The sequence below is a fragment of the Pygocentrus nattereri genome, chromosome 23 (genome assembly GCF_015220715.1).
Source record: "Pygocentrus nattereri isolate fPygNat1 chromosome 23, fPygNat1.pri, whole genome shotgun sequence".
Taxonomy (NCBI): Eukaryota; Metazoa; Chordata; class Actinopteri; order Characiformes; family Serrasalmidae; genus Pygocentrus; species Pygocentrus nattereri.
In genome coordinates this window covers 33,379,364-33,404,354 of record NC_051233.1, presented here as the reverse complement: position 1 = coordinate 33,404,354, position 24,991 = coordinate 33,379,364, and the positions used below count along the sequence as shown (strand labels likewise).

Here is a 24,991-nt window from a genome sequence, read left to right as displayed (position 1 = left end):
GGACAGACAACGTAGGAGTGTCTAATACAGTGGACAGTGAGTGGACACAGTGTTTAAAAACTCCAGCAGTGCTGCTGCGTCTGATCCACTCAGACCAGCACAACACCCAGTGCTGAGAATGATCCACTACCAAAATAGTACCTGGTCTGTGAGGGTCCATGGGCGTCCTGACCACTGAAGAACAGGGTAACAGAGTATCAGAGAAACAGATGGACTACAGTCTGTAACTGTAGAACTACAGAGTGCAGCTGATAAAGTGGACAGTGAGGGTAGGTCGTATTGTTGTGCCTGACTGGTGTAAATTTTCAGTGTTTTCAGTTCAGTAACTCAAATTTCAAGTGACGACATAATGACTGTATCATGATCGAAAACACCCTCAAAATCAAAATGTCTGCTCCTCTCCAGGAAGGTGAGCTCACCTGGTCGCCCTCCATTTTCTTCCTTTGTTTGACCCTCCTGCCCCCTGGCGGTTCTGAGCAACAGTGCATGCAGAGGTAATAGCGTTCAGCACAGCCTGCAATAGCGAGCCGTGGCCACAGGAGGGCGACTAATAACGCAGCGTTCAATACAGCCTGCAATAGCGAGCCGTGGCCACAGGAGGGCGACTAATGACACAGCGTTCAATACAGCCTGCAATAGCGAGCCGTGGCCACAGGAGGGCGACTAATAACGCAGCGTTCAATACAGCCTGCAATAGCGAGCCGTGGCCACAGGAGGTCGACTAATGACACAGCGTTCAATACAGCCTGCAATAGCGAGCCGTGGCCACAGGAGGGCGACTAATAACGCAGCGTTCAATACAGCCTGCAATAGCGAGCCGTGGCCACAGGAGGGCGGCTAATAACGCAGCGTTCAATACAGCCTGCAATAGCGAGCCGTGGCCACAGGAGGGCGACTAATGACACAGCGTTCAATACAGCCTGCAATAGCGAGCCGTGGCCGCAGGAGGGCGGCTAATAACGCAGTGTTCAATACAGCCTGCAATAGCGAGCCGTGGCCACAGGAGGGCGGCTAATAACGCAGTGTTCAATACAGCCTGCAATAGCGAGCCGTGGCCACAGGAGGGCGGCTAATAACGCAGCGTTCAATACATTTACATTTACATTTACAGCATTTAGCAGACGCTCTTATCCAGAGCGACTTACAAGAAGTGCTTTGTCAATCTAGAGAAAGTATCTTTGCTAGTTACCAGTAGCTTAGAGAAAAAGACGGTCCTGAGCTCAGATACTGCTAGAAACACAGTCACTGCAGACACCAAGAGAAAAAGAACCAGAGTTGAACGCAGAACTCTGTGCCATTCAATGCAATACAATAACAAAAAGATACAATACAATAAACTACAATACAGAGTGCAGTACAATACAGCCTGCAATAGCGAGCCGTGGCCACAGGAGGGCGACTAATAACGCTGCGTTCAATACAGCCTGCAATAGCGAGCCGTGGCCACAGGAGGGCGACTAATAACGCAGTGTTCAATACAGCCTGCAATAGCGAGCCGTGGCCACAGGAGGGCGACTAATAACGCTGCGTTCAATACAGCCTGCAATAGCGAGCCGTGGCCACAGGAGGGCGACTAATAACGCAGTGTTCAATACAGCCTGCAATAGCGAGCCGTGGCCACAGGAGGGCGGCTAATAACGCAGCGTTCAATACATTTACATTTACATTTACAGCATTTAGCAGACGCTCTTATCCAGAGCGACTTACAAGAAGTGCTTTGTCAATCTAGAGAAAGTATCTTTGCTAGTTACCAATAGCTTAGAGAAAAAGACGGTCCTGAGCTCAGATACTGCTAGAAACACAGTCACTGCAGACACCAAGAGAAAAAGAACCAGAGTTGAACGCAGAACTCTGTGCCATTCAATGCAATACAATAACAATAAGATACAATACAATAAACTATAATACAGAGTGCAGGACAGCCGCAGGAGGGCGGCTAATAACGCAGCGTTCAATACAGCCTGCAATAGCGATTGTGGCCACAGGAGGGCGGCTAATAACGTAGCGTTCAATACAGCCTGCAATAGCGAGCCGTGGCCGCAGGAGGGCGCTGAAACGCCGCGGCGAGAGCCGAGGCTGCTTTGAGGAAAAAGGCCGAACGGTGGGAACAATTCAAGAAGGGCCGATTAGCAAAAACAGGCGAAAGACCCGGAGCCCGAACCGGGCCATGGCATCGGAGCGGTATTCGCGGATCGAAGCCGGTGGGCACTGCGACAATGTCTCTTTTTCCCTCCCCTCCTCAAACACGTCCACAACACCACACTTTATTCTTTTTGTTTCTTTTTTTAGTTAGCATTTAGCTTCCGAGCTAGGCTAGGCTAAGCTAAAGCTAAGCGGCGTCTCCTCTGTTTTCCCCACAGAGCTCTACTTTCTCATCGCCAGGTTCCTCCAGTCGGGACCGTGCAAGAAATCGGCTCAGGTAAAGACGCGCCGCCGCTCGGGACGTCGTTTTCAGCCCGTTTGTGTGTGTAAATGTGCGAATATGTGTTTTGGCTAAACCGCTGCGTGTCTGTGTGTCTGCGCTCCCTCAGACGCTGCTGGAGGAGCTGGACGAGTACGAGGTGAGCTCTTTATTCGCTCGCAGGGCGGCAGCGGCCGCTCTCTGCAGCCGTAAACAAATAAATATCGTGTCGTTTCTTCCAGCTGCCGGATGAGAGCTTCAATGTGGAGATAACGGCGTGTGTTTTGTCTTTTTTCGTGTGTTTGTGGCGCCGCGTGTCCGCTTTCGCAGATCATCCCGAAGCGCTGGAGCTGGGATGGGAAAGAGTTGAAGAGAAACTTCTCCGACTGGGTGAGTAAAACCACCAACTTCGCCCGGCCTGTCGCGGACACGCCGCGGGCTCTGTTCTCCCAGCACACGGCGCGTGTTCACCTTTTCATTTTTGTACAAAAACAGCTGCGTTCGCTGAAAACGCCGCGCTGGGCGCTGTTTTATTGACCCCCGCTCGCCGATGTTCGCCGATGTTTGGGTGAAACTTTTGATTTCGGGGAGAAATTTCATTATTTGGTTTGAAATGCGAGTCTTTGTGCGGGCAGGGCGGGAGGGGTTCAGCGAGGCCGAGTAGCGCGTGGCGCGATTGGCTGTTCGTCACGTCAGTCAAAGGCTGCAGCCAATCAGCTCCCAGTTCTGGTTTGGGTGAAGGCTGGAAAAGCCAATGGGATTGCTCGATGCGGCCAGACGGCTGGCTGCGGCGTGTGTGTATGTATAGGTAAATAACGGGTTATCTAGAACGTGTTTATCAGTGGTTCTGCGTTCGTTTTCACCTTTTAAAGTGCTCGTTCATACATTTCATATGTTTTTGGCCTGGAACTGATGTTACATTAAAGTCCTGCATTTTTCATACGTTCGTAAAAAAGAAGGTTCTCCAGTAAAGAAATTGGTTCTATATAGAACCTTTTTGGAAAGGGTTCTGCTGTTGCAATGATGTCAAGCTTGTAACAATAAAACTGTCCTTTTTTGCTCTATAGAACCTAATTTAAGCTAATTCTGCAGAACCATTTCACGGTGCTAAGCTCTCTTTAATTATGTGAAGATTTCTTAGTGTTCATGGTTCTGCATAGAACCATTTTCTTTACGAAAGAATCCTTGAAGAACCATCTTTTTTAGGTCTGTATATGTTTTCACCCTGCATGGTTCCTTATAAAACCATTTTACGTTGGAATCGTTCTTTGCATGGTGAAATGGTTCCTTAGATTGATGGGGAACATGCTAGAGAACATGCTATATAGATAGAATAACATGGTTTTCTATTACATGAAAAAGGGTTCTTCTATCTTCTATTACAATGTCAGGCTTACAGTAGAAGAACCCCTTTCGGTGCTGTCTAGTGTCTCTGATTGCAAAGAACCCTTTAATCATGCAAAGGGTTCTTTGCGTGTTAAGTTTGGCTGCTGAAGAACCGTTGAAGAACCACTTTTTTAGGCATGTATCATTTATTTTTCACCCCAAGGTCCACTTAGGAGTTTTGTATGGATTTGTGTTGCTCCTAAAAATGATGGTTCCTCAAGGGTTCCTTAGCAAATGGAAATGGGTCTGTTTAGAACATTGAGTTCTGGCTAAAACAGTATCATGTGGATTCTGGTTCTTTGAGTGTTGGTGAAAAGTTCTTCAAATTGATGGAGAACATGTAGACAGTTCCACATCGTTGGTGTCAAGATGGTTACCATAGAAAAGTGCAGTTTGGTGCTGTATAGAACCTAATCCATTGTCCGAGAACCGTTTTATGATTCAGAGAACCCTTTAGTCATGCAGAGACTCCATTGAGTGTTTGTGGTTCTGCGTAGGACAGTTTTCTTTACTAAAGAACCTATAGGTTTCTTTGCTTGGGTTGAAATGGTTCTTTGAGTGGTGGAAAAGTTCTTCAGATTGACGGAGAACGTGTTCCGTGAGCCCTTTTTGAAGCTAACTAGCATCGTTCTCACGCAACAGAACTATGCATGAACAGATTCTGGCTGGTTTTAAATAGAACTGTTTCCTTTACTGAAGAACCCTTGACATGTTTCTCGTTTTTATTAAGAGTTGTACTAAAATGTTCTGTTGGGAAATTCCCTCTGGTCTGATTGGCTGCCACTGTCATTGGTGCTGAAACACTCCTTAGAACCTCCTTAGAACCCCACAGTGAAGAGACGAAGCTGCTGTCTGTGCTGTGGGGTCCAGGTTTGATGTGACGAGAACAAACGAGAAATCTTGTGCTGAATGTGTTTAGGATCAAAGGCTTATTAGGGCTGTGAGCTCAAAGTAGTAGTTTCACCCTGTTCTTCAGTGGTCAGGACCCCCATGGACCCCCCCCACCCTCACAGAGCAGGCACTATTTGGGTGGTGGGTCAGTCTCAGCACTGCAGTAACACTGACGTGGTGGTGGTGTGTTAGTGTGTGTTGTGCTGGTCTGAGTGGATCAGACACAGCAGTGCTGCTGGAGTTTTTAAACACCTCAGTGTCGCTGCTGGACTGAGAACAGTCCACCAACCAAAAATATGCAGCAGCGTCCTGTGGGCAGCAGCGTCCTGTGGGCAGCAGCGTCCTGTGGGCAGCAGCGTCCTGTGGGCAGCGTCCTGTGGGCAGCGTCCTGTGACCACTGATGAAGGACTAGAGGATGACCAGCACAAACTGTGCAGCAGCAGATGAGCTGTCGTCTCTGACTTTACATCTACAAGGTGGACAGACGAGTTAGGGGGGTGTAATAGAGTGGACAGTGAGTGGAAGCTGGCTCGCGGGAATTTGTCTATTGATGGATTTAAGGATTGCGTGAACCGGGAACTAAACGGCTAAAATTTCAGTTGTGCATCCACAGAAATGTGAGAAATTCATGTTTCCATGATTGGAGTCCTTTAAATCAGCTGCTGTTTTTCTTAATACTTTTTCTGTGTGTGTGTGTGTGTGTGTGTGTGTGTGTTTTTTCACAGGTTGCGCTGAACCAGCATATTCCGGCAGATTACCTGTTGCGTGTGTGTGAGCAGGTATGTGCGCTGGTCGACGCGCACGTTCCTCCCAGCGTTCCCGGAGTCCGGAGTCTGCTGGGGACTGGACGACAGTCTCTGCTCCGCACTGCAAAGAGTGAGTTAGTTGCACAGTTTCACTCACTGACTTTCCCGTTCCACCTTAAATGGTGCAGAACCTTTAAGCCTCCTGGTAAATCGGTTTTCTGATGCGGCTAAATGTGATTATTTTAAACCGAAACGGTTTGCTTTTGTTGGATCGTGTGATTTGAAGAGCTTGATTTATCAGAACTCCTGCAGAAACTCATCTGGAGCTGTGACCGGTCCAGATAGTCACACCACACTGTCGTTGGTCAGAGGATCATTTATCTCAGTGGTGCTCTTCACTGATGTTGATGGCGAGTAACGAGGTCCTGCTGTACAGCCGTCATGTTGCTTTCAAGTGTCGATCACTTGCGTCCGTGTGGTTTGTGATTCATGTGGGGTGTAACGTAAACCGGCCGCTGTCGTTTTTAGCTAATCTAAGCCTTTAGATGCTCCACCCACCCACACAAGGAGCATTCGATATCTGGTGGCTTGACAGCCTTTCAGAGCAAGTAGTAGTCGCTTGTCAGTCAAACGACCCTTTCCTGTCAAAGTGGTTCTGGACGATGCTCAGCGACAGCACGCCGGACTCTGCCCTGCGAGACGTGTACTAACTGGCATCCGCCGCGATTTTCAACACAATCACAGCAGAAATGGTGCATCTTTTTATTCCGGCTGTTTTATTCCAAGCTGAAGCCACTTTGTGCTGCACTTCAGCTTTCAGCTTACCAGACTTCACCGGCCGACTCCTGAGGGTCTTCTTGTTGTGCTCACTGTTTTGTTTTGCGTAAGTATAGGTATGTGGGCACCTGGATCACCTGGTTTACCTTTACTTGTTTACACTGCAAATACAACAGAAAGCTCTGGATTGTCTTATGTAGGGAAATTATTTCATGCAAGAATGCCCGTATGGTCATTCATCAAGTTCTCTCTCTCTCTGTGTCTCTCTCTGTGTCTCTCTCTCTCTCTCTCTCTCTCAGGTTGTCCTTATACAGTATGGACCGGTTCTGCAGTTGCTGCCCTCCACAGGGGGCGGCCCCCCGAACCACCCATCAGCTCTGGCAAGCCACCAAATATAGGTAAGCCCCTCCCACTGATTGATCACTCTCACTGATACTCAATGTTTTTGTGTCCAAGTCTTTAATTCATAGCATCGTGGTTTTTGACCATGCATCGAATTTCAACCCCCCCGAACACATTCAATCAGTCGAGATGCGTTTTGTGTCTGAAGTTTGCTTCATTAGTCTTGGCACTGGAGCTGTAAGGCCAATGCCAGTGGTGCATGAAAATGGCTAGGAATTTTTTTTTGTTTTGTTTCTTTTAATTTGCCCTATAGCCGGGCAATAGATCCATTTATTTTTAATTATACTTTACATTTCAGCTGTTGTTTTCAAAACCTGTGGCTAAAGAGCAGCGATGTTATCACCATTTCACTATTTCACACTTTCATTATCATTCAGATGATTTGTTACGTGTTGTGTTTTGACATGGGTCCAGTCCCGTTTCTTATTTTTATCCCAACCCCTTGTTTTTGAGGGTCTCCTTGCTCCTTAGAACTGAGTTATGAGGGCAGTGGTTGAGATCTTCCCTCTGAAATGAGACCCTCAAATAAAGAGCAGCGCCGCTCTGTAGGCGACCCTGCCCGTCTGCAGGGACAGCAGAGGGGGGGGGGGGGGGAGTTCAGCTCCTCACTGCTGGGCTTTAGTTACATTTAGGGATCATACGCCTTCAAAGAGGGGGGCAGTTATTTATTATCACCCCCTTTTATCTAATTTTTTTTTTTTTTTTTTTTTGGTGTTTTGAGGCTGAAGTTGGATGTTCACCAGCTTCTTGTTTTGGGTTTGTTGGGAACCTTAAGGTGGAACAGGAAATTTAGCGAGATTACAGAGACGTCAGGAAACCACTAGCGATTAAGTTTTTTATGCTTGTTATAATGAGAAGAGTTGATTAAATTTTCATAAACCACTAAAGCCAGATTCATCGTTTTATTGTAGACAGAAAATCTCTGTTTAGAAAATGTACATATTTACCACCAACTATGTGTCCCCACAGTGTCAGTCATGGGCGGTCGCCAGGCAACAGGTGTGGCCCGGTTTGGCCACGCCCTTCCTTCCTGCACCTACCAGCACATGAAGATGCACAGGAGGATTCTGGGGCATCTGTCCTCAGTGTACTGCGTAGCGTTCGACCGGACGGGCAGGCGCATCTTTACGGTACTGTTCGTTTCATGATGTAACCCAAGCATGACTTGGCACGTCTTAACTTGGCACAGTGTGTTGATGTATGAAACGGTTTATGAGGGTCTTTTTCTCCCTCAGGGTTCTGACGACTGCCTGGTGAAGATTTGGGCGACGGATGACGGGCGTCTCTTAGCCACCCTGCGGGGTCACGCGGCCGAGATTTCAGACTTGGCGGTGAATTACGAGAACACGTTAATCGCCTCAGCGAGCTGCGATAAGGTGATCCGCGTGTGGTGCCTCCGAACCTGCGCTCCCATCACCGTCCTGCAGGGACACACGGCCTCCATCACTTCCATACAGGTGCGTTCTCGGGCAGGGGGTTGGAAAACTAGACCCAGCAACTGAACATCATTTATTTTAGTGATGGTGATTCACGAAAGTGTCTTAAGAAAATCTTCTTAAGTGTGTGTGTGTGTTTGTGTGTGTGTGTGTGTGTGTGTGTGTGTGTGTTTTTCCTTAACTTCATTCTCAAGATTTTCTCATTTCTTAAGTGTTTTAGCCTCAAACATGTCTTGGCTGTAAGAGTTGACAACGTTTGATCTAAATCAGTTAGCAAGCACACGCTGCCGCTGCTATTCATGCTCCTCATCTCTTGCTTTCATCTTCACCTCAAAATGATCGTTTTCAAAGGAGGCTTTTTGTTCCTGTTGGCCTTTTTTTTCTTTTTTTTTTTTTGTCTGCTAAATTTTTTTTTAAACACTTGGTTTAATAATAATATTTTATTTGGTAAGCGCCTCTCAAGACACCCAAGGACACTGTACTATGAAAATCATAGAAAAATTCATTTAAAAAGAATTTTTAAAAAGGGGTGTGTGTGTGTGTGTGTGTGTGTGTGTGTGTGTGTGTGTGTGTGTGTGTGTGTGTTAGTTATTTATTTATTTAATTTATTTATTTGAACACAGCCAGAGTCGAACAAGCACACAACTCCGAGGGTAGACTGTTCCACAGCTCGGGGCCAGCAACACTGACTGCCCTGTTTCCAACAGTGCACAGCTTAGAGGGTTTGGTGTTTTTCCTCGAGTCTCTTGTCTTCTGAGTGGAATAAACTAAATAATGAAAAAAAATGTTTAAAACAATCTAAATATATCTCGTGTTGTTTATGTTGAGCTGTTAAAAACCGACACAGACCAGATCTGCTGGTGCTGTCGACTTTAATGATTTAATGTTCAGTGTTTCACACATCGCACTACAGAGAAGATGAAAAGGCATTAGTGTATTAATGCTTTTACCACTTCAGCTGAAGCTTCAACTTGGCTGCTGCTGATGTGCCTTCAACATGATTGTCATGGTAATACAGTCCCCTACCCTCAATTATTGCCACCCCTGAGAAAGAGAAGTAAAAAGGGTTATAGGAAATTCACCTTTTGGTGAATTAGTTTAATCTCATAATGACAAAATTCTAAAAATCCAACCTTTTAACTGAAGTAAAAGTATTCTAATAAAAGATAAAATAAAAAAATATTTTAACAAAGCCACATGTGCCACAATTATTGGCACCCTTAGAAATTCTTAGAAACAAAATGAAACTGAATCAGTTTATATTTTACTTTAAGTTGATCAGAGTGTCTAGAACGTCCAAGCTGTAATCCACGACTTTCACTGTGGTTCCTAACACAGTTGATTGTGAAACATCTAAAAAGAAAGAAATATTGTGAGCTGACATGTTACAGTGGTGGCATCTATGACGGCACCACGCTTGAATTCAGTGAGATCCTTAGAACAAACCCCTCTTTCACTAGTGTGTGTAAAGGCAGGCTGCATGGCTATCTGCTTGATTTTATACATCTGTAGCAATGAGACTGAAGGGTGTGTCCCAATACTTTTGTCTATATAGTATGTCGCACAGCTGAAACACTTGTACCTCTCTATGTTTAAACTTTGTACCTTTGCACGTTTTTGTAGGTAAGATCTGTCATGCAGGATCATCGTTGGTCTGTTTTATTTATTTATTTATTGCTTTGCCTCTGAGCTGAAGGTTTTACTGCTTTTTCTCTAGTTCTCTGCGTCTGCAACTGGCCCTACACGTTACCTGGCCTCTACAGGAGCTGATGGCATGGTCTGCTTCTGGCAGTGGAACAGCCTCACCATGAAGTTCACGTAAGTGTAGTTATTTTATGTTGTTTTATACAAGTCTGTACACCGACCAGGCAAGACATGATGACCACCTCCTTGTTTCTATGCTCATTGTCCATTTTATCAGCTCCACTAATTGTAAAGCACTGCCGTATCTGATCCACTCAGACCAGAACAACACACTCTAACACACCACCACCACATCAGCGTTACTGCAGTGCTGAGAATGACCCACTACCCAAATAGTACCTGCTCTGTGGGGGTCCATGGGGGTCCTGACCACTGAAGAACAGGGTAACAGAGTATCAGAGAAACAGATGGACTACAGTCTGTAACTGTAGAACTACAAAGACCAGCTATACAGTAAGTGGAGCTGATAAACTGGACAGTAGAAACGAGGAGGTGGTCAGAATGTTCTGCCTGATCGGTGTAGATGATCTATATCTGGATATATTGTATTGACATATTAACCAAATATCTGTGTGTGGCTGTTCACAGTGACAGGCCGGTGAAGTTTACTGAGCGTTCTCGTCCAGGTGTTCAGATATCCTGCTGTTCCTTCAGCACCGGTGAGATTGTTCATCCACCCACACCCTGTTCTTGCTCTCACTGGAGATGTAGCTCTGCAGAGCGTTTTAGGCTGAGTTCAGACTGCAGAGCGTTTTCTGAAAGTAATTGCACCTGAACTAATTTTTGGAAGAAGGAGAGGTGGGTCGTGTTAAGGCCAATTTGTAGTCCAGACGTGAAAGAAATGACCTCAGAGACAAAATGTATCTACTAGGATGTTGCAGACTTTGTACATCAAAAAATCTGAAAGGGCGCGGACGTTTTCTACACTCTGATTGGATCAAAACTCGGTTTTACGTTCTGGATTTCTGCCGTGGTCACAGTGTGTGGCTGTCACCAGATGTTCATTGTTATACGACAAAGTGTAAAAAAATTATGAAATGACTACAGTAAACGTCGATGGGCTTGGCAGTGATGCCGTACTCTAAAGGAACTACATTTCTTGGTGGAATACTTGTTTATGTCTTTGTTATTATTATTAATAATAATAATAATGATAATAATAATAATAATAATAAAAATAACTTCTATTTATTTCCTGAAATACTGTGTACCATCATATTTTATGTGGCTGCTGTTTTATAAAAGCGATAAGCCATTTGAGAGCATATGTTACTGCTTTGCATCATGCCTAAAAACACTCCCCCGTGATAAACTAAGGTAAGCCTTTTGTAGCTTATTGCTTCAGTAGAGGTCGGTACATGTCCAGTGAATCCATATTTACCTTTGAGCTGAAAATTGTTATGCTGTACTGTTCAAGTGTGTTCTGGTTGTTTTATCTGCTTTCTTTTTTGATTGGCTGTGGGCGTTTTCAACAGTGAGAATCCATGACAGAAAAAAGGACGCAAACCACAGCAGGAAAGAAATGAAATCTGCTGAACGAGTGTTCAGCATGAACGAGTGTAGCCTGCATCCTCCTGTTGGATATAATGCCGCTTAGTGCAGAAATCCACTGGTGTCGGAGCAAAACGTCGTATGTCTAAAATGGTAACTTTTACCAGAGAAGCAAAAAAAAAACTACTTGTAATGTAGTGGTTACCACTTCGGCCTTCTACGCTGACCGGGGTAGACTGGGGGTCACCAGGGCAAGACTCCGAACACTGCCTACGCCTACCTGTGTAAAATGTTCAGATTTTAAAATGAGAGAGTGGCTCCATGAATGTAAATAATGTAAGTCAGTGGAATCAGACGCCATTTTGGGTCATTTCTTTTGGTCCATCCATCATGAAATTTACACACAATGTAAAGAACAGGCATTTTCAAATGGTCAAAATCTGAAAAATAACACACATGGAGATACGAGGTATTGTTCCGACAGCAGTGATATGCTCCACCGCCTTAAGCAGCGATACCAGTGTTACCATGGAGGCTTGCGTAAATGTTAAACACGATCATCAGAAAAATCTGTAACAGCAAGTTTCTGTACTACTGCTGTGAATGAACTCTGAGCCTGCGTAACCTTAAACCCTCAGGTGGGATGTTCCTGGCCACTGGAGGGACGGATCATGTGATCAGGGTCTATTACCTGGGCAGCGAAACCCCTCTGAAGCTTTCGGACCTGGACTCCCACACGGTGAGATGGAAGTGGGAACGGCTGAAGGATGAGATGGATGAGTAAACAGACGCTCCACGTTTGATTCTCATCACTGAGTTTGGTTTAGTCTTCAGCTCGTACCTCAATTAAGAAAAAACGGGAGAGACCGAGATTTTTACAGCTGTAATGTATTTATTGTTATATTGATATGGACACTAATTGAACCGCTTGCTGTTTGCTTTTCAGGATAAAGTTGTCGCAGTGCAGTTTTGCAACAACAGTGACAGGTAAGCTTTCTTTGCTGCCCTCTCTTTGGACTGTCTTGCTGTAGTGTGACTGCTGGCCTGTCATCTCAGCTGCCTTTGTTAATGGCAGTTGTAATTTCCTGTGTGTCTCTTCTTGTACGTTTTCTTTCCGATGCTGATTTTCTTCTGTTTTTGTTTTGTGTTCCTGTCTGTTATTGGGTGTCTTGGCTATGTTTTCAGTCTGAGGTTTGTGAGCGGTAGTCGTGATGGTACCGCACGAATCTGGCAGTACCAGCAGCAGGAGTGGAAGAGCATCACTCTGGACATGAGCACTAAACTGCCCGGGTAAGACTGAGCCTCTACTAAGACGTGTTTTGGTTCTAAAATGATTTACATTTCAAATGGGATAAATTCTACTTGCCTGCTTCGTCGGCCTGGTTAATTAAACAGATATTCATCAGAATCAAACATTTCAGTATCAATGGGGCACGATTGAGGTATTTTCAGTAAAATTCTAACACCTGAAGAAAAGTCAGAGAGTCATTCTGACACAGACTTTGCAGACCTCTGCCGTACACTCATTGGTCATATTGCCTTGTTCTATTACTCCTACAACCAAGTCCTTTATCTCCATGACTACTTTCAGGAGCACCACAGCATCAGGGGAGGACAAGTCGACCAAGCTCGTGGTCACCATGGTCGCTTGGGACCACAGTGACCAAACAGTCATCACCGCGGTCTCCAACCTTCTCCTCAAAGTTTGGGACTCCACAAATGGCCAGCTACTGCACGTGCTCTCGGTGTGTGTTTGTGTAAACACAAAAATTTACCACATGTTCTTACTTAGCAGCTGTTTCCAGGGCAAATATCTAATTCCACTCGATGGTGAATAACATGTAACGCTGTATGAGAACTTTGTAAATGTACTAATAACATATGATTATCTTATATGCGGTCAACAGCAGCTCACAATAGTCCCTACAAAAGGAACACCTTTGTTGGCAGAGCATGCGTGGGGCAAGGAAAAAATCTGAATCAAGACAAATAGATTTTGTTTTATTCTCTCCTTGGCTCCTCTATAAACATGCACTTCTGATTGGTTGTAGGGTCACGATGATGAAGTGTTTGTGCTGGAGGCCCACCCTTTTGATTGGAGGATAATGCTGTCAGCTGGTCATGATGGAAACATCTATATCTGGGACATCAGCAAAGGGACAAAGATACGAAACTTCTTCAACATGGTGAGCAGGAAACTTTGATATTTGACTGTAATCACTGCTAGAGCCAGATCAGTATATTGTAAAGCCAGTAATAAATTTAAACAGACACATTTGCATTTGTATAAATGTAAAAAAGTTAGAAATGTCATGAATAGTCATACATTTTCATCGCTGTTTTAAATTCTAATGTTTTCATAGCCCAATTTTATTATTTAAAAAAAACAAAAAAAACTAATCACTGCTTCTCCATGTTTAGTCTTCACCTTCGGCCGGACTAACTGACTAGTTCCTAATGATCTGAGAGCTCTGCTCAACTCAGACGGCTGGAACGTGCAATAAATATGCTGCTTGTGGGCTTTGGCTGTACACGACAGGCGAACTTCCAGTGCAAGCGTCCAAAAAAAACAAGATTTCCAAAATCACACGGCGTGTCTGGCTAAACGTGTCACTGTTCTCTCTTTCAGATTGAAGGCCAGGGCCACGGGGCAGTGTTCGACTGTAAGTTTTCTATTGATGGTCAACACTTTGCCTGCACTGACTCTCACGGACATCTACTCATATTTGGCTTTGGTTGCAGCCAACCCTACGAGAAGGTGAGGGAGTGCGAGTAACCAGTAGTAGTTATTAAAGTCATATAGTAGTAGCCTGTAAGTGTCCTTGCTTGGTTCCTCTGCTTTTCCATCTGCCATCACTCAGAGTACAAAGAGGCAGTGTTTTCCAGACCTAAGCTACACCTTGTGCCCCCCCAACCCAGAAATATATATTTTGTTTCATTTGACCAAGTTCCAAAATATTTTCTATTGTTAAGCATAAACAAGGGTGTGCTTTGTGTAACTTGAGGCAAAGTATAAGCTACTCATGTTACAGAAAACTTTAATTACAATACAAGACAAAATGTTATATATTTCTTTTTATTCTAAGCCAGATGTCTTCTATAAATAAAAAAACTCATCTGAGTTAAACACACACACATGTGACCCGAGGAACTGGACAATTAAACCAATGCACCTTTTATGTTCTCAGCACGTTTGTTTAAAAAAGAACTTTTGAATGTTGTTATGATTGATGTTGGTAGCTGATTCTAACATTTGAAATTGGTCCAGGCCACCATCTTCTGCTCAGATACCCCATTGACTGGTTGATCATTGCCGCTTGCCATGTCGTTCTAGATTCCAGACCAGATGTTCTTCCATACGGATTTCCGGCCGTTGATACGGGACTCCAATAACTACGTTCTGGACGAGCAGACGCAGCAGGCGCCTCACCTCATGCCCCCTCCGTTCCTGGTGGACGTGGACGGAAACCCTCACCCCCCACGCTTCCAGCGCCTGGTGCCTGGCAGAGAGAACTGCAAGGAGGAGCAGCTGGTGCCTCAGCTTGGCTACATGGCTAACGGTACCGTCGGAGAATGACTTTAAGCCCCAGAGAATTGTATTTATGATTTCTGTTGTGGTGAATATTTAAAAATGGCTAAATAATTTCAGAGTTATGTAATGGACACATTTACATTTGGTTTACATGCTGAATCGGTAGGTTTACGTCAGCTCCGTCAGCTAATTTCTGCTGATAACAGCCACCGCTAAAGGTTCTCAGAACGATCAGTAGGCGCACTGTTTACGTAGCTTCGAGCAGCTGCGCCTCATGGCTATCAGTAAATGGCGGCCAGCCAGTTTCACCTTCAGATAAGCTGCATGACTGACTACAAACACAACACAGCCTGCTTTGTTCAGATCCACTGTAACTGCTGGTTAGGTGCCAACAATAACCTACACTCTTAAAAAAGGTTCTTCAAGGGTTCTTAAGCACTCAAAGAACCCATTGAATGATTGATTAGAGTTCTTTGCATACTGGAAGGGTTCTTCAGATTGATGGAGAACGTGTAGTATATGGTTCGATATTGAACCTCTTTGAAAAGGGTTCTGTAAAGCGCTCTTATGATGTCAAGCTTGCTACAGTAGACAAACCCTTTATGGCGCTATTAACCATATACAGCACATTCCCCATCAGTCTGAAGAACCTTTCAGTGTGCAAAGAAGCTTTTAATCGTGCAAAGGGTTTAGAACAAGTTTGTTGTTCTATACAGAACCATTTTCTCTACTGAAGAACCCACGAAGAAGCATCTCTTTTAAGTACCTAAAGTAAGCATATTCAAAGGCAACTGCTATGATTTGCTATATGTGGTAGAAATTGTATAAATAGTATTTCTAGCTGTCTTTATTATTGAAGATTCAGAGGCTTTTTTGTAGGCCTATTTATTTATTTATTTCCTTCCTTCCGTCCTTCCTTCCGTCCTTCCTTCCTTCAGCAGATCCCTATTACGCACCTAACAATTGCTGTTGGTTTAAGTTCAGTGTGCTGTTCATGGTGACATTTCAGACCAGTGAAGCTCCGTTTGTGTGTCCCTTAGGCGATGGCGAGGTGGTTGAGCAGGTGATTGGCCAGCAGACAGCGGATGAAGGTCAGGAAGAAAGCCCGTTGGACAGTCTGATCAGACGGCTCCAGAACCAGCAGGACGAGAGATTGAACTCAGGAAATCAGCAAGCAGGTGCTCCTTTAGTCTTCAGCTCCTTTCATTCAGTGTTGGCTGCATTTATGCTTCTGCAAGAAAAATTGCTTTATAAACTTACTTTGCATGTAAAACAAACTCTGTGGTTCGTCAGGTGGTGAAGCAGCAGGCGGCCCTCTGTCACCACCCAACGTGGGCCTGCGGAGAAGCGGGCAAGTGGAGGGGGTCCGGCAGATGCACAACAATGCCCCCCGCAGTCAGATGGCTACGGAGAGAGATCTGCTGGCGTGGAGCCGCCGTGTGGTGGTTAACGAGATTCCGTCAGGAGTGTTCAGGTACTTTTAGTCTTTAAAGGAGAATTCCACAGATTTTTAAGATTTCTGCCTAATTCAATCAATGTAAATTAAGTTGTTCATAGGAGTTTGATGTGATGTGATATGGCCCAGTGTGTTCTTTGCAGTGGACATGACTGGGGTCACAAGGTCTACAGCACAAATGTAGCCATGTTTGCTGTTCAAAACAACCAGTTAACCTACACGTCTTCTAGGTTTTAAAATCATCACATTTACTTTTATGACAAAACAATGTGAAGTAGCAGCCGTGTTTCACCAGCGTACTTATAGTTTAACACACACACACACACACACACACACACACACACACACACACACACACACACGACCATGCTGGGGTGACCAAAATGTAATCCTGATAAAGGTAAAATGGTGACAAATGCGAAAAAACAAGTTTACTGTTGTCCTACAGTGACATCCTGCAGTTCACTGAAGGTCTGCTTTTGTTTTGATCTGATTGGTCAGCGCAGGAAAAACTCTCAGGATGTAGGTCACTTGACTTTAAGTTGGAACGTTTAAGCCTGGAGTGCTCAGCACAAAAGGCAGCAAAGCAGGGCGCATAAAACACAACTCTCCCAGAAAATATGTCTTTCTGTTGACAACAATACGAGGAAAATCTCTCTCAAACATCTACAGGGTGAATGAGTCAGTAAGTAATTAAAATGTAAATAATTTTATTGATGTGTTCAGTTAATTGTATAATAGTTGATAGTTTGATGAGCTATAAAAATAATGCCCTACTTGAGAAAACAGATATTTGCCATCAGCCTTCCTTTCCAGCGTGGACCACAGAGCCATTTGCCAGACAATAACTCCGGCTGTTACAGGCGTTATAGGATGAGGTTTGTCTTGAAATCTTTGAGCATTTAACTGTTTATATTTTGTGTGTTTGCTTTTTTTTTTAGGATTATGGAGAAGAGTCGAATGGCCAAAGGAGAATTGGAGCGTTTTCTCTACAACACTGAGAAGAAGAAAAAACCTGTCAGCACTACTCGTGTAGGTTCTTTGTTTGTTTGTTTGTTTGTTTCTTTATAAACAACTCTAATCTGGGTGTGTGGGGAGAGTTTGCCCGTTCTCACGTCCGTGTTTCCTTTGTAATTTCGTTCTCTTTGTGCCCGTCTCTCTGTAGGCCGAGCCAATCGGTGTCTCTGTCCGTTCTCTACGGAGGCCTTCGAGGAAACAGCAGCAGAAGAGACACTCGTATCACACACGGTCGGCCCGTGAGAGGAGGAGGAGCACACACATGCCTTCACACTCGGGGGAAGACAGCCTCGGAGAATCGGACAGCGATGCAGAGGTACAACACGCAAATACAATGAATAAAAAAACCTAATTTATGAATTTGGGGGGTCAGTTTTGGGTTTGTGGCATAACCAGCAAGCTTATTGGCTCTGGGACTTTGTCTGCAAGCAGAGGCCGTGTTGAGCCTCATAAGCTTTACTAAAAAGTATGCTGATAACACCCGATTGAGGAATAGAACAACAACCATTTCAGAAAAAATAAAGTACCTCAAATGTGCCATATTAATATAAATTTTTTTTATTTTATCTTGTAGGATTAGTGTGCAGTATAGTTTAGTTTCACCTGTTGTCTGAAAAACGTCTTTTGTTTTTTGTGTCTTTTGTTTGAAAAGCAGGAGGAAGATCAGGTGGAGAACAGTGACATCTCATCTGAAAGCGAGGACCAGTGGGAGAACGCCAGCAGCTCCAGGTCCGCCCACTAGTTGACATCACGTTCATCACATAATGGCATTTAATATTTCATAAACTCCTACTATCTGACATCTCCTGGTGCACACTGGCATGAAAATAAAGTCTTGGGCCCAGTCCCATTTCTTATTCTTACCCCTACCCCTTGTTTTAGAGTGTAACCCTCCCCCTTGAAGCTGAGTTAGAAGGGGTAGTGGTTTAAATCCCCCCTGTGAGATGGGACGACCCTTCAAGAACCGGATACGTCATCAGAAGTCGTCAGCGACTTTTATGTAAACAGATGAGACGAGGTTTTCCGGCCGTTTCTCATAACACTCCGTTTGTAGTGCCTCTGAAAAATCTCCGGCCAAATACCCCCAACACTTCGCCGTACCCCTCCATCTCTACAGCAGTCAGGACACCCCTACCCCTACACGTGAAACGGAGGGGTAGGGCTAAGTGTTAGGGGCGAGGGGTGAAATGGGAATTGGGCCTTGGTCTTCATGTTTTTCTCTTATTTCCAGTGACTCATCCAGCGAGTATTCTGACTGGACGGCGGACGCTGGAATCAACCTCCAGCCTCCTAAACGACCAATCAGAAGGCCGGCTCGCGTTGCCCAGAGCAGCAGCTCGGAGGATGAAGGGGAGGGGCAGGGAGAGGGAGAGGAGCAGAAGAAGAAGAAGGAGGAGGAGGAGAAGAAAAAGAAGAAACCCAAACAAACTAAACAAAAAGTGAGTTACTTCTGTTCGTCCATCTGTTTATCAGACATTGCGTTCATTCGTCTAGTCAGTTTATTCAAGATCAAAGAGTTTTACTGCCGTATTGTCACAGCAGAAGCAGGCAGTCACACTACAATGAAATTCTTACTTTCTGTTCCTCCATTCGCCAAGTATAATCTTAATATAATTACAATAAAAAATTACAATTTAATAAATAAAATAGAAGATAAATAGAAAATATAAGACTAACACTAAAAACAACAGTAAAATAATAGTAAAATTAAATTTACATGTGAAAGTATGTAGAGCAGCGGTTCATAAAGTCTGTTAATCTTTTAATATTTGATCTGCCCAGTTCTTTTGTACATCTTTATTCAATGTGTGTGTGTGTGTGTGTGTGTGTGTGTGTGTAGAACGTTCCTGCTGGTCAGCTTGAGGAGTGGCGTCCCCCGTCCTGGATCATGGAAACAGTTCCCAGACGATCTCCCTTCCTACCTCAGATGGGGGACGAGGTAACACACAGCAGTCTAATGCACACCGTGCTAAGGGTGGCAATACGACACTATTTAGTTAATCGTAATAAACTACACCACAGTATGCCACAAGACACTTTTCTCAGCGTGTCGTCGATGTCATCACTGAAAGAACGCGGTTTCGTCACAAAGAGAGCAAACCTGGTCCTGTTTATTTGGACTGAGTGCTGTGCATTTTTTAAATCAGCTGAGATGTTTTTCGTAGTATTTTTTGTTTAATGTGGGCACGACTGGTATGTTCTGTCTGTATTTTAGTAAGTATTGCGTATTGTTTCTTTTTTTGCCAGATCACCCACTCCTACACCGTACACAGTATACATGTTAATGTGCACAGAAGCTACAGGTTATTATACAAGGCTACTTATGCACCACCAGTTATTATTGTACAAACAGACAGGTTTGTCTGTTCTTTTGTCCATGTTTATAGATAATAGCGTCATAAGGGCTTTGTAACTGGATTCTCTCTCTCTCTCTCTCTCTCTCTCTCTCTCTCTCTCTCTCTCTCTCTCTCTCTCTCTCTCTCTCTCTCTCTCTCTCTCTCTCTCTGTCTCTCTCTCTGTCTCTCTCTCTCTCTCTCTCTCTCTCTTCTCTCTCTCTCTCTCTCTCTCTCTCTCTCTCTCTCTCTCTCTCTCTCTCTCTCTCTCTCTCTCTTCTCTCTCTCTTCACTCTCTCGCTCGCTCGCTCGCTCGCTCTCTCTCTCTCTCTCTCTCTCTCTCTCTCTCTCTCTCTCTCTCTCTCTCTCTCTCTCTCTCTCTCTCTCTCTTCACTCTCTCGCTCGCTCGCTCGCTCTCTCTCTCTCTCTCTCTCTCTCTCTCTCTGTGTCTCTGTCTCTCTCTCTCTTCACTCTCTCTCTCTCTCTTCACTCTCTCTCTCTCTCTCTCTCTCTCTCTCTCTCTCTCTCTCTCTCTCTCTCTCTCTCTCTCTCTCTGTGTTTCTGTCTCTGTCTCTCTCTCTCTCTCTCTCTCTCTGTGTTTCTGTCTCTGTCTCTCTCTCTCTTCACTCTGTCTCTCTCTCTTCACTCTCTGTTTCTGTCTCTGTCTCTCTCTCTCTTCACTCTCTCTCTCTCTCTCTTCACTCTCTGTTTCTGTCTCTGTCTCTCTCTCTCTTCACTCTCTCTCTCTCTCTTCTCGCTCTCTCTCTCTCGCTCTCTCGCTCTCTCGCTCTCTCTCTCTCTTCACTCTCTCGCTCTCTCTCTCTTCACTCTCTCGCTCTCTCTCTCTTCACTCTCTCGCTCTCTCTCTCTTCACTCTCTCTCGCTCTCTCGCTCTTCACTCTCTCTCGCTCTCTCGCTCTCTCTCTCGCGCTCTCTCTCTCTCTCGCTCGCTCGCTCTCTCTCTCTCTCTCTCTCTTCACTCTCTCTCTTCACTCTCTCTCTCTCTCTCTCTCTCTCTCGCTCGCTCGCTCGCTCGCTCTCTCGCTCGCTCGCTCTCTCGCTCGCTCTCTCTCTCTCTCGCTCTCTCTCTCGCTCGCTCTCTCTCTCGCTCGCTCTCTCTCTCGCTCGCTCTCTCTCTCGCTCGCTCTCTCTCTCTCTCTCTCTCTCTTCTCTCTTCACTCTCTCTCTTCACTCTCTCTTTCTCTCTCGCTCGCTCTCTCTCTCGCTCTCTCTCTCGCGCTCTCTCTCGCTCTCGCTCTCTCTCTCGCTCTCTCTCTCGCTCTCGCTCTCGCTCTCGCTCTCGCTCTCTCTCGCTCTCTCTCTCGTCTGTCTGTCTGTCTCCCCCTGTAGCTGATATATTTCCGGCAGGGTCACCAGGCGTATGTGCGTGCAGTGCGTCGTGCCAAAGCCTACAGTGTCAATCCTCAGAAACAGCCCTGGAATAGACTGGACCTCAGGGTATTACATTCACACACGTTTTTATCTTTCTTTATATTGTTCCCAGAATATGTGAAATATTGAATAAAATATTTTTGTTTCTTAGCTAATATTTAAACATACATTGCCCAAGTTACTGTGTATAAAATAACAGAAAATGACAGATGACTCCAGATGTATGAACAGTATTATGTAAGTACTGTTTATCTGATGGCGACAGGTCTTGCAGGTGGTTGTTAGGAGTCCCCTTTACTTGTTTTGTAAACTCCTGATTTTTTTTTTTTCCACTTGCTTCATTTTGACTTTCCTCTTCTTTAGACAGGTGGATTATTTTATATCTAATCTCCTCAGAAATATATAGAAAATGAATAGCTTGTGCTTCATGACCGTTTTGAGAGGAAGTAAAATGAAGGATGGTCTTTAACAAAGTTCTGCGTATATGTGCATATAAACTTTGTCTTGCTCTAAAGTGATGCACTGTACAAAATGCACATGTGACGTGTGTGTGTGTGTGTGTGTGTGTGTGTGTGTGTGTGTGTGTGTGTGTGTGTGTGTGTGTGTGTGTGTGTGTGTGTGTGTGTGTGTGTGTGCGCGTGTGTGTTGCAGGATCAAGAGTGTGTGAAGGTGGTGGGTATAAAGTATGAGGTGGGTCCTCCCACTCTCTGCTGCCTCAAACTGGCCTTCCTGGACCCGCTCTCAGGGAAGATGACCGGCGAGTCCTTCAGCTTGAAGTATGAACACCCAGTGCTGCACATTACAGACAAACTACTGTTGCCTGTATCACTGTCATCCTTATGTCCTTGGCCTCACTGTTTCACCTTAGGGCAGTCCCTGACGCCACTTTAAGGGCCGTTCCATTACTTTATTATGTCTAGTAAAGGGTGTTAGATGAGCCATCTAACGAAATCTCTGAAAAATGGTGGACAAACCTGTTCATAAACCATAGCAGTTAAACTGCTTCAAATGCTTAATATTTCAAAACAATAACATTCAACCTACTGGGCTTTACACAACCTCTTTTGCTGCGTTTACACGTTGACTTTGAAGACAAACATTGGCATGGTGACGGATCCTGAATTTCAGCAATGGGTTATTTTGCATCCTCAGCTCCCAAAAAATCAACATCCAGTTTATTCCACCACCGCAGTTGACAGCAAAAGCTGGGACAGAAACTTGCTGCTGGACATGGTGGAATTTTCCGTTGCAGCGCCATAAAAATGGGAAAGCCAGTTTTCCTTCTTCTGTCTACCGTCAACATGTAAACACAGCATTACATCTGACTTCTGATCCTTCATCACTCAGCTACACTGCCGCCAACAACAAAAACAAAGGCTCTACATCAAATTATGTAGCCAGACAAATTCATTATTCATAAAACTCCCTAAAAAAAAAAGACTGCGTTGGAAGGTTTGCGTGGGTAGCCGATATGCTCACTGAGGCCAAACTGGCAAATGTGAGTGTTTCCGCCTCCACCACGTATGACGTAGTTGTAACGCACATCCAGATGATAAACCAAAGTGTTGCTCTGGTATTGCGATTATATTGGTAGATCTTGCAATTAGGAATTATTACTCATTACATTACATTACGAACTCATTGATGAATCAGTAATGCAATATGGTTGAAGATCTGCATTATTTTAACCAAATTAACTTGCTTTTGTTTGATTGCATGAATATCATTGTTTCTCAGAACACCTACAGAAGCTCACCTAGAGCTGTGACTGGTCAGGATGCTCACTGTAACACTTACTGTAATTGGTTAGATGCTTTTATGTCATTACTGCGATGCTGCTAAAGGGAAATTCCAGCTGTTTTTTAAAATAGCTGTGTAATTAAATTGTTAACATGTAAATAAAGTCATCATTGACTGATGTGAAAATTAGTGGAGTTCCCATTTGATGGAGGGATTTTCTGTCTTTTATTTAGGTATCATGATATGCCTGATGTCATAGATTTTCTGGTGCTACAGCAGTTTTACAACGAGGCCAAAGAACGCAACTGGCAACCTGGTAAGAGAGAGAGAAGTATGACTTTTTAATTGTTACTTATTTTTATTTCTTGTTTTATTACTTTATTATTATTATTTATTTAACAGAATTTTTGCATGTCACTTCTGTGGCTTTGTTGAACAGCTGCCCACTGAACTGTCTGTCTGTCTGTGTTTAGGGCAGCGTTTCAGGAGTATTATAGACGATGCCTGGTGGTTTGGATCAGTGGAGAATCAGCAGCCGTACCAGCCAGAATACCCGGACAGCCTTTTCCAGTGCTACACTGTCAGGTACACTTTATCAATGACTAGGATTACATGCAAAGATTTTTACCAGTCTGATTTGAATACATTCTGACTGTATATTAAGACTGAGGTGTTTATTCTCACTCTACTCAACAAATCTGATAAAAGTCTCAGTTTACATGCTCACTACAAGTAATCTGATCCAAAATTACACGCATACGTAGAGAACCACGTAGTGTAGCCGTTACCATGACAACCATCATCACGTGAGTCCAGTCAGAGTGAGATGAGCAGCAGTGAGCAGTGATTGTGTTTCTAACTGCTTTAAAATGACGTCAGACTCAGGAAAACGTCCTTCACACGTCCTTATTAAAGAAGGCCGAGAGGAAGACGTTGTGCTCTGAGACGCATAAGCTGGACGTCCGTCCCACCGCCGTCTTTTAAAGATCAGAGCATGAACTTCGTCTCCTCTGCAGACCAGTTTCTGCTCCGCCGTGTTGAACGGTATAAACTCTCACTGTGACGCGACGCACAAGCAGAACGGACTTAAGCTTTCCGATAGGGAATGTAATCGGATACAGGCGTTTACACGGGTATTATTCATCTATTTAACTGATTATTTACAGGATTACACACCTCATTCAGAGGAGACAAACAGTTCAGCACCAAAAGTTTAACAAGTTGTACATGTTCATGTTCATTTTTCCATCAGGTGGGATAACGGAGAAAGAGAAAAAATGAGCCCATGGGACATGGAACCCATACCAGATGAAGGCAAGTTTTGATGTGTGTGCGTGAGCTAAATTAAAAAAAGGTAGCTACAGGTTTGTGTGGGACATGTTTCCTTAAACAATCCAGTCAGCTGATGTTTTTGTTTGATTGTCTTTCTTCAGCTCCAGTCCCAGATGAGGTTGGAGACAGTGTCCCAGTAACGGAGGAAGAGCTTCAGGCATTGCTGTACCAGCCACAGGACGGAGAGTGGGGCGCACACACACACGATGAAGAGTGTGAGAGAGTGATCACCGCTATAGACCAGCTCCTCAGTCTGGGTACAACACACACCCATACACCTAACGTTTTAGCTGGTGTTGCACCAATAAAGACATCATATTGGTCTTGGCCCAGATACTCGGACTTAAACCCACTATCAGTAACACAAAGTGTCCTGCGCCTCTTTTATAGAGTGATAGAACACACACTAGCACACAAACCTCCAGGTCAGCACGCTGGACTTGATGAAAACGATTTACTCTTGCTTACGGTTTTCTGGCGGCAGGTTTACCTCGCTACCCCTCTTGCTTGTGTGGTAAATAATAATGTAGTTCTTCTCTGAGCGTGTTGTCCTACATTCACACAGTCAAGGAAATTTTATATGTGTACTTTATTCACTTAAACATTTAGAGATTGTGTCCAACAAGATGTTCTTGTGCATGTTCAGACATAGCAAAGGCGTTCTCCTGTCCTGTGGATCTGAGGGACTACCCTTTGTACTGCACTGTGGTGGCTTATCCTACTGACCTCAGCACCATCAGACTGAGACTGGTACACCGATTCTACAGGTAAACACAAGCACTCTGCTCACTTCTGTCTGCAGTTATGTAGACACCCCCAATAGACGCTTAACTCTTACCCTCATGCTTGCCATGCAATGCAATTCTCTCCTGAAAGATTCTGAATTCATTCGCAGTATAAAAAGCATAATCTCACAAATTGCAAACTGATTTTTGTGTAGAATGAAAGCCCTAAA

At 44.5% G+C, this 24,991-nt stretch overlaps 1 protein-coding gene across 4 annotated transcripts in view; it reads left to right on the top strand.

Moving 5' to 3' along the window:
• The first annotated feature begins 2,070 nt into the window (after positions 1–2,070).
• Positions 2,071–24,991, top strand: part of brwd3 (bromodomain and WD repeat domain containing 3) — a 33,977-nt gene continuing 11,056 nt past the window's right edge. For 2 of the 4 annotated variants that reach the window (XM_037533657.1, XM_037533655.1), the window contains exons 1-31: positions 2,071–2,201; positions 2,361–2,419; positions 2,532–2,561; positions 2,732–2,791; positions 5,404–5,554; positions 6,501–6,599; positions 7,573–7,733; positions 7,839–8,060; positions 9,757–9,857; positions 10,332–10,402; positions 11,873–11,973; positions 12,181–12,221; positions 12,420–12,524; positions 12,826–12,979; positions 13,286–13,420; positions 13,864–13,992; positions 14,569–14,794; positions 15,807–15,944; positions 16,060–16,240; positions 17,164–17,254; positions 17,388–17,555; positions 17,895–17,968; positions 18,471–18,678; positions 19,080–19,178; positions 20,923–21,030; positions 21,616–21,740; positions 22,938–23,020; positions 23,178–23,289; positions 23,957–24,018; positions 24,138–24,293; positions 24,683–24,803. In XM_037533657.1, the coding sequence (XP_037389554.1) occupies positions 2,168–2,201; positions 2,361–2,419; positions 2,532–2,561; positions 2,732–2,791; positions 5,404–5,554; positions 6,501–6,599; positions 7,573–7,733; positions 7,839–8,060; positions 9,757–9,857; positions 10,332–10,402; positions 11,873–11,973; positions 12,181–12,221; positions 12,420–12,524; positions 12,826–12,979; positions 13,286–13,420; positions 13,864–13,992; positions 14,569–14,794; positions 15,807–15,944; positions 16,060–16,240; positions 17,164–17,254; positions 17,388–17,555; positions 17,895–17,968; positions 18,471–18,678; positions 19,080–19,178; positions 20,923–21,030; positions 21,616–21,740; positions 22,938–23,020; positions 23,178–23,289; positions 23,957–24,018; positions 24,138–24,293; positions 24,683–24,803 (3,605 nt within the window). In that variant the 5' untranslated portion in view covers positions 2,071–2,167. Of the gene's footprint in view, positions 2,202–2,360; positions 2,420–2,531; positions 2,562–2,731; positions 2,792–5,403; positions 5,555–6,500; positions 6,600–7,572; positions 7,734–7,838; positions 8,061–9,756; positions 9,858–10,331; positions 10,403–11,872; positions 11,974–12,180; positions 12,222–12,419; positions 12,525–12,825; positions 12,980–13,285; positions 13,421–13,863; positions 13,993–14,568; positions 14,795–15,806; positions 15,945–16,059; positions 16,241–17,163; positions 17,255–17,387; positions 17,556–17,891; positions 17,969–18,470; positions 18,679–19,079; positions 19,179–20,922; positions 21,031–21,615; positions 21,741–22,937; positions 23,021–23,177; positions 23,290–23,956; positions 24,019–24,137; positions 24,294–24,682; positions 24,804–24,991 lie in introns of all 4 variants that reach the window. The other 2 variants (XM_037533656.1, XM_037533654.1) reach the window with 1 other exon arrangement.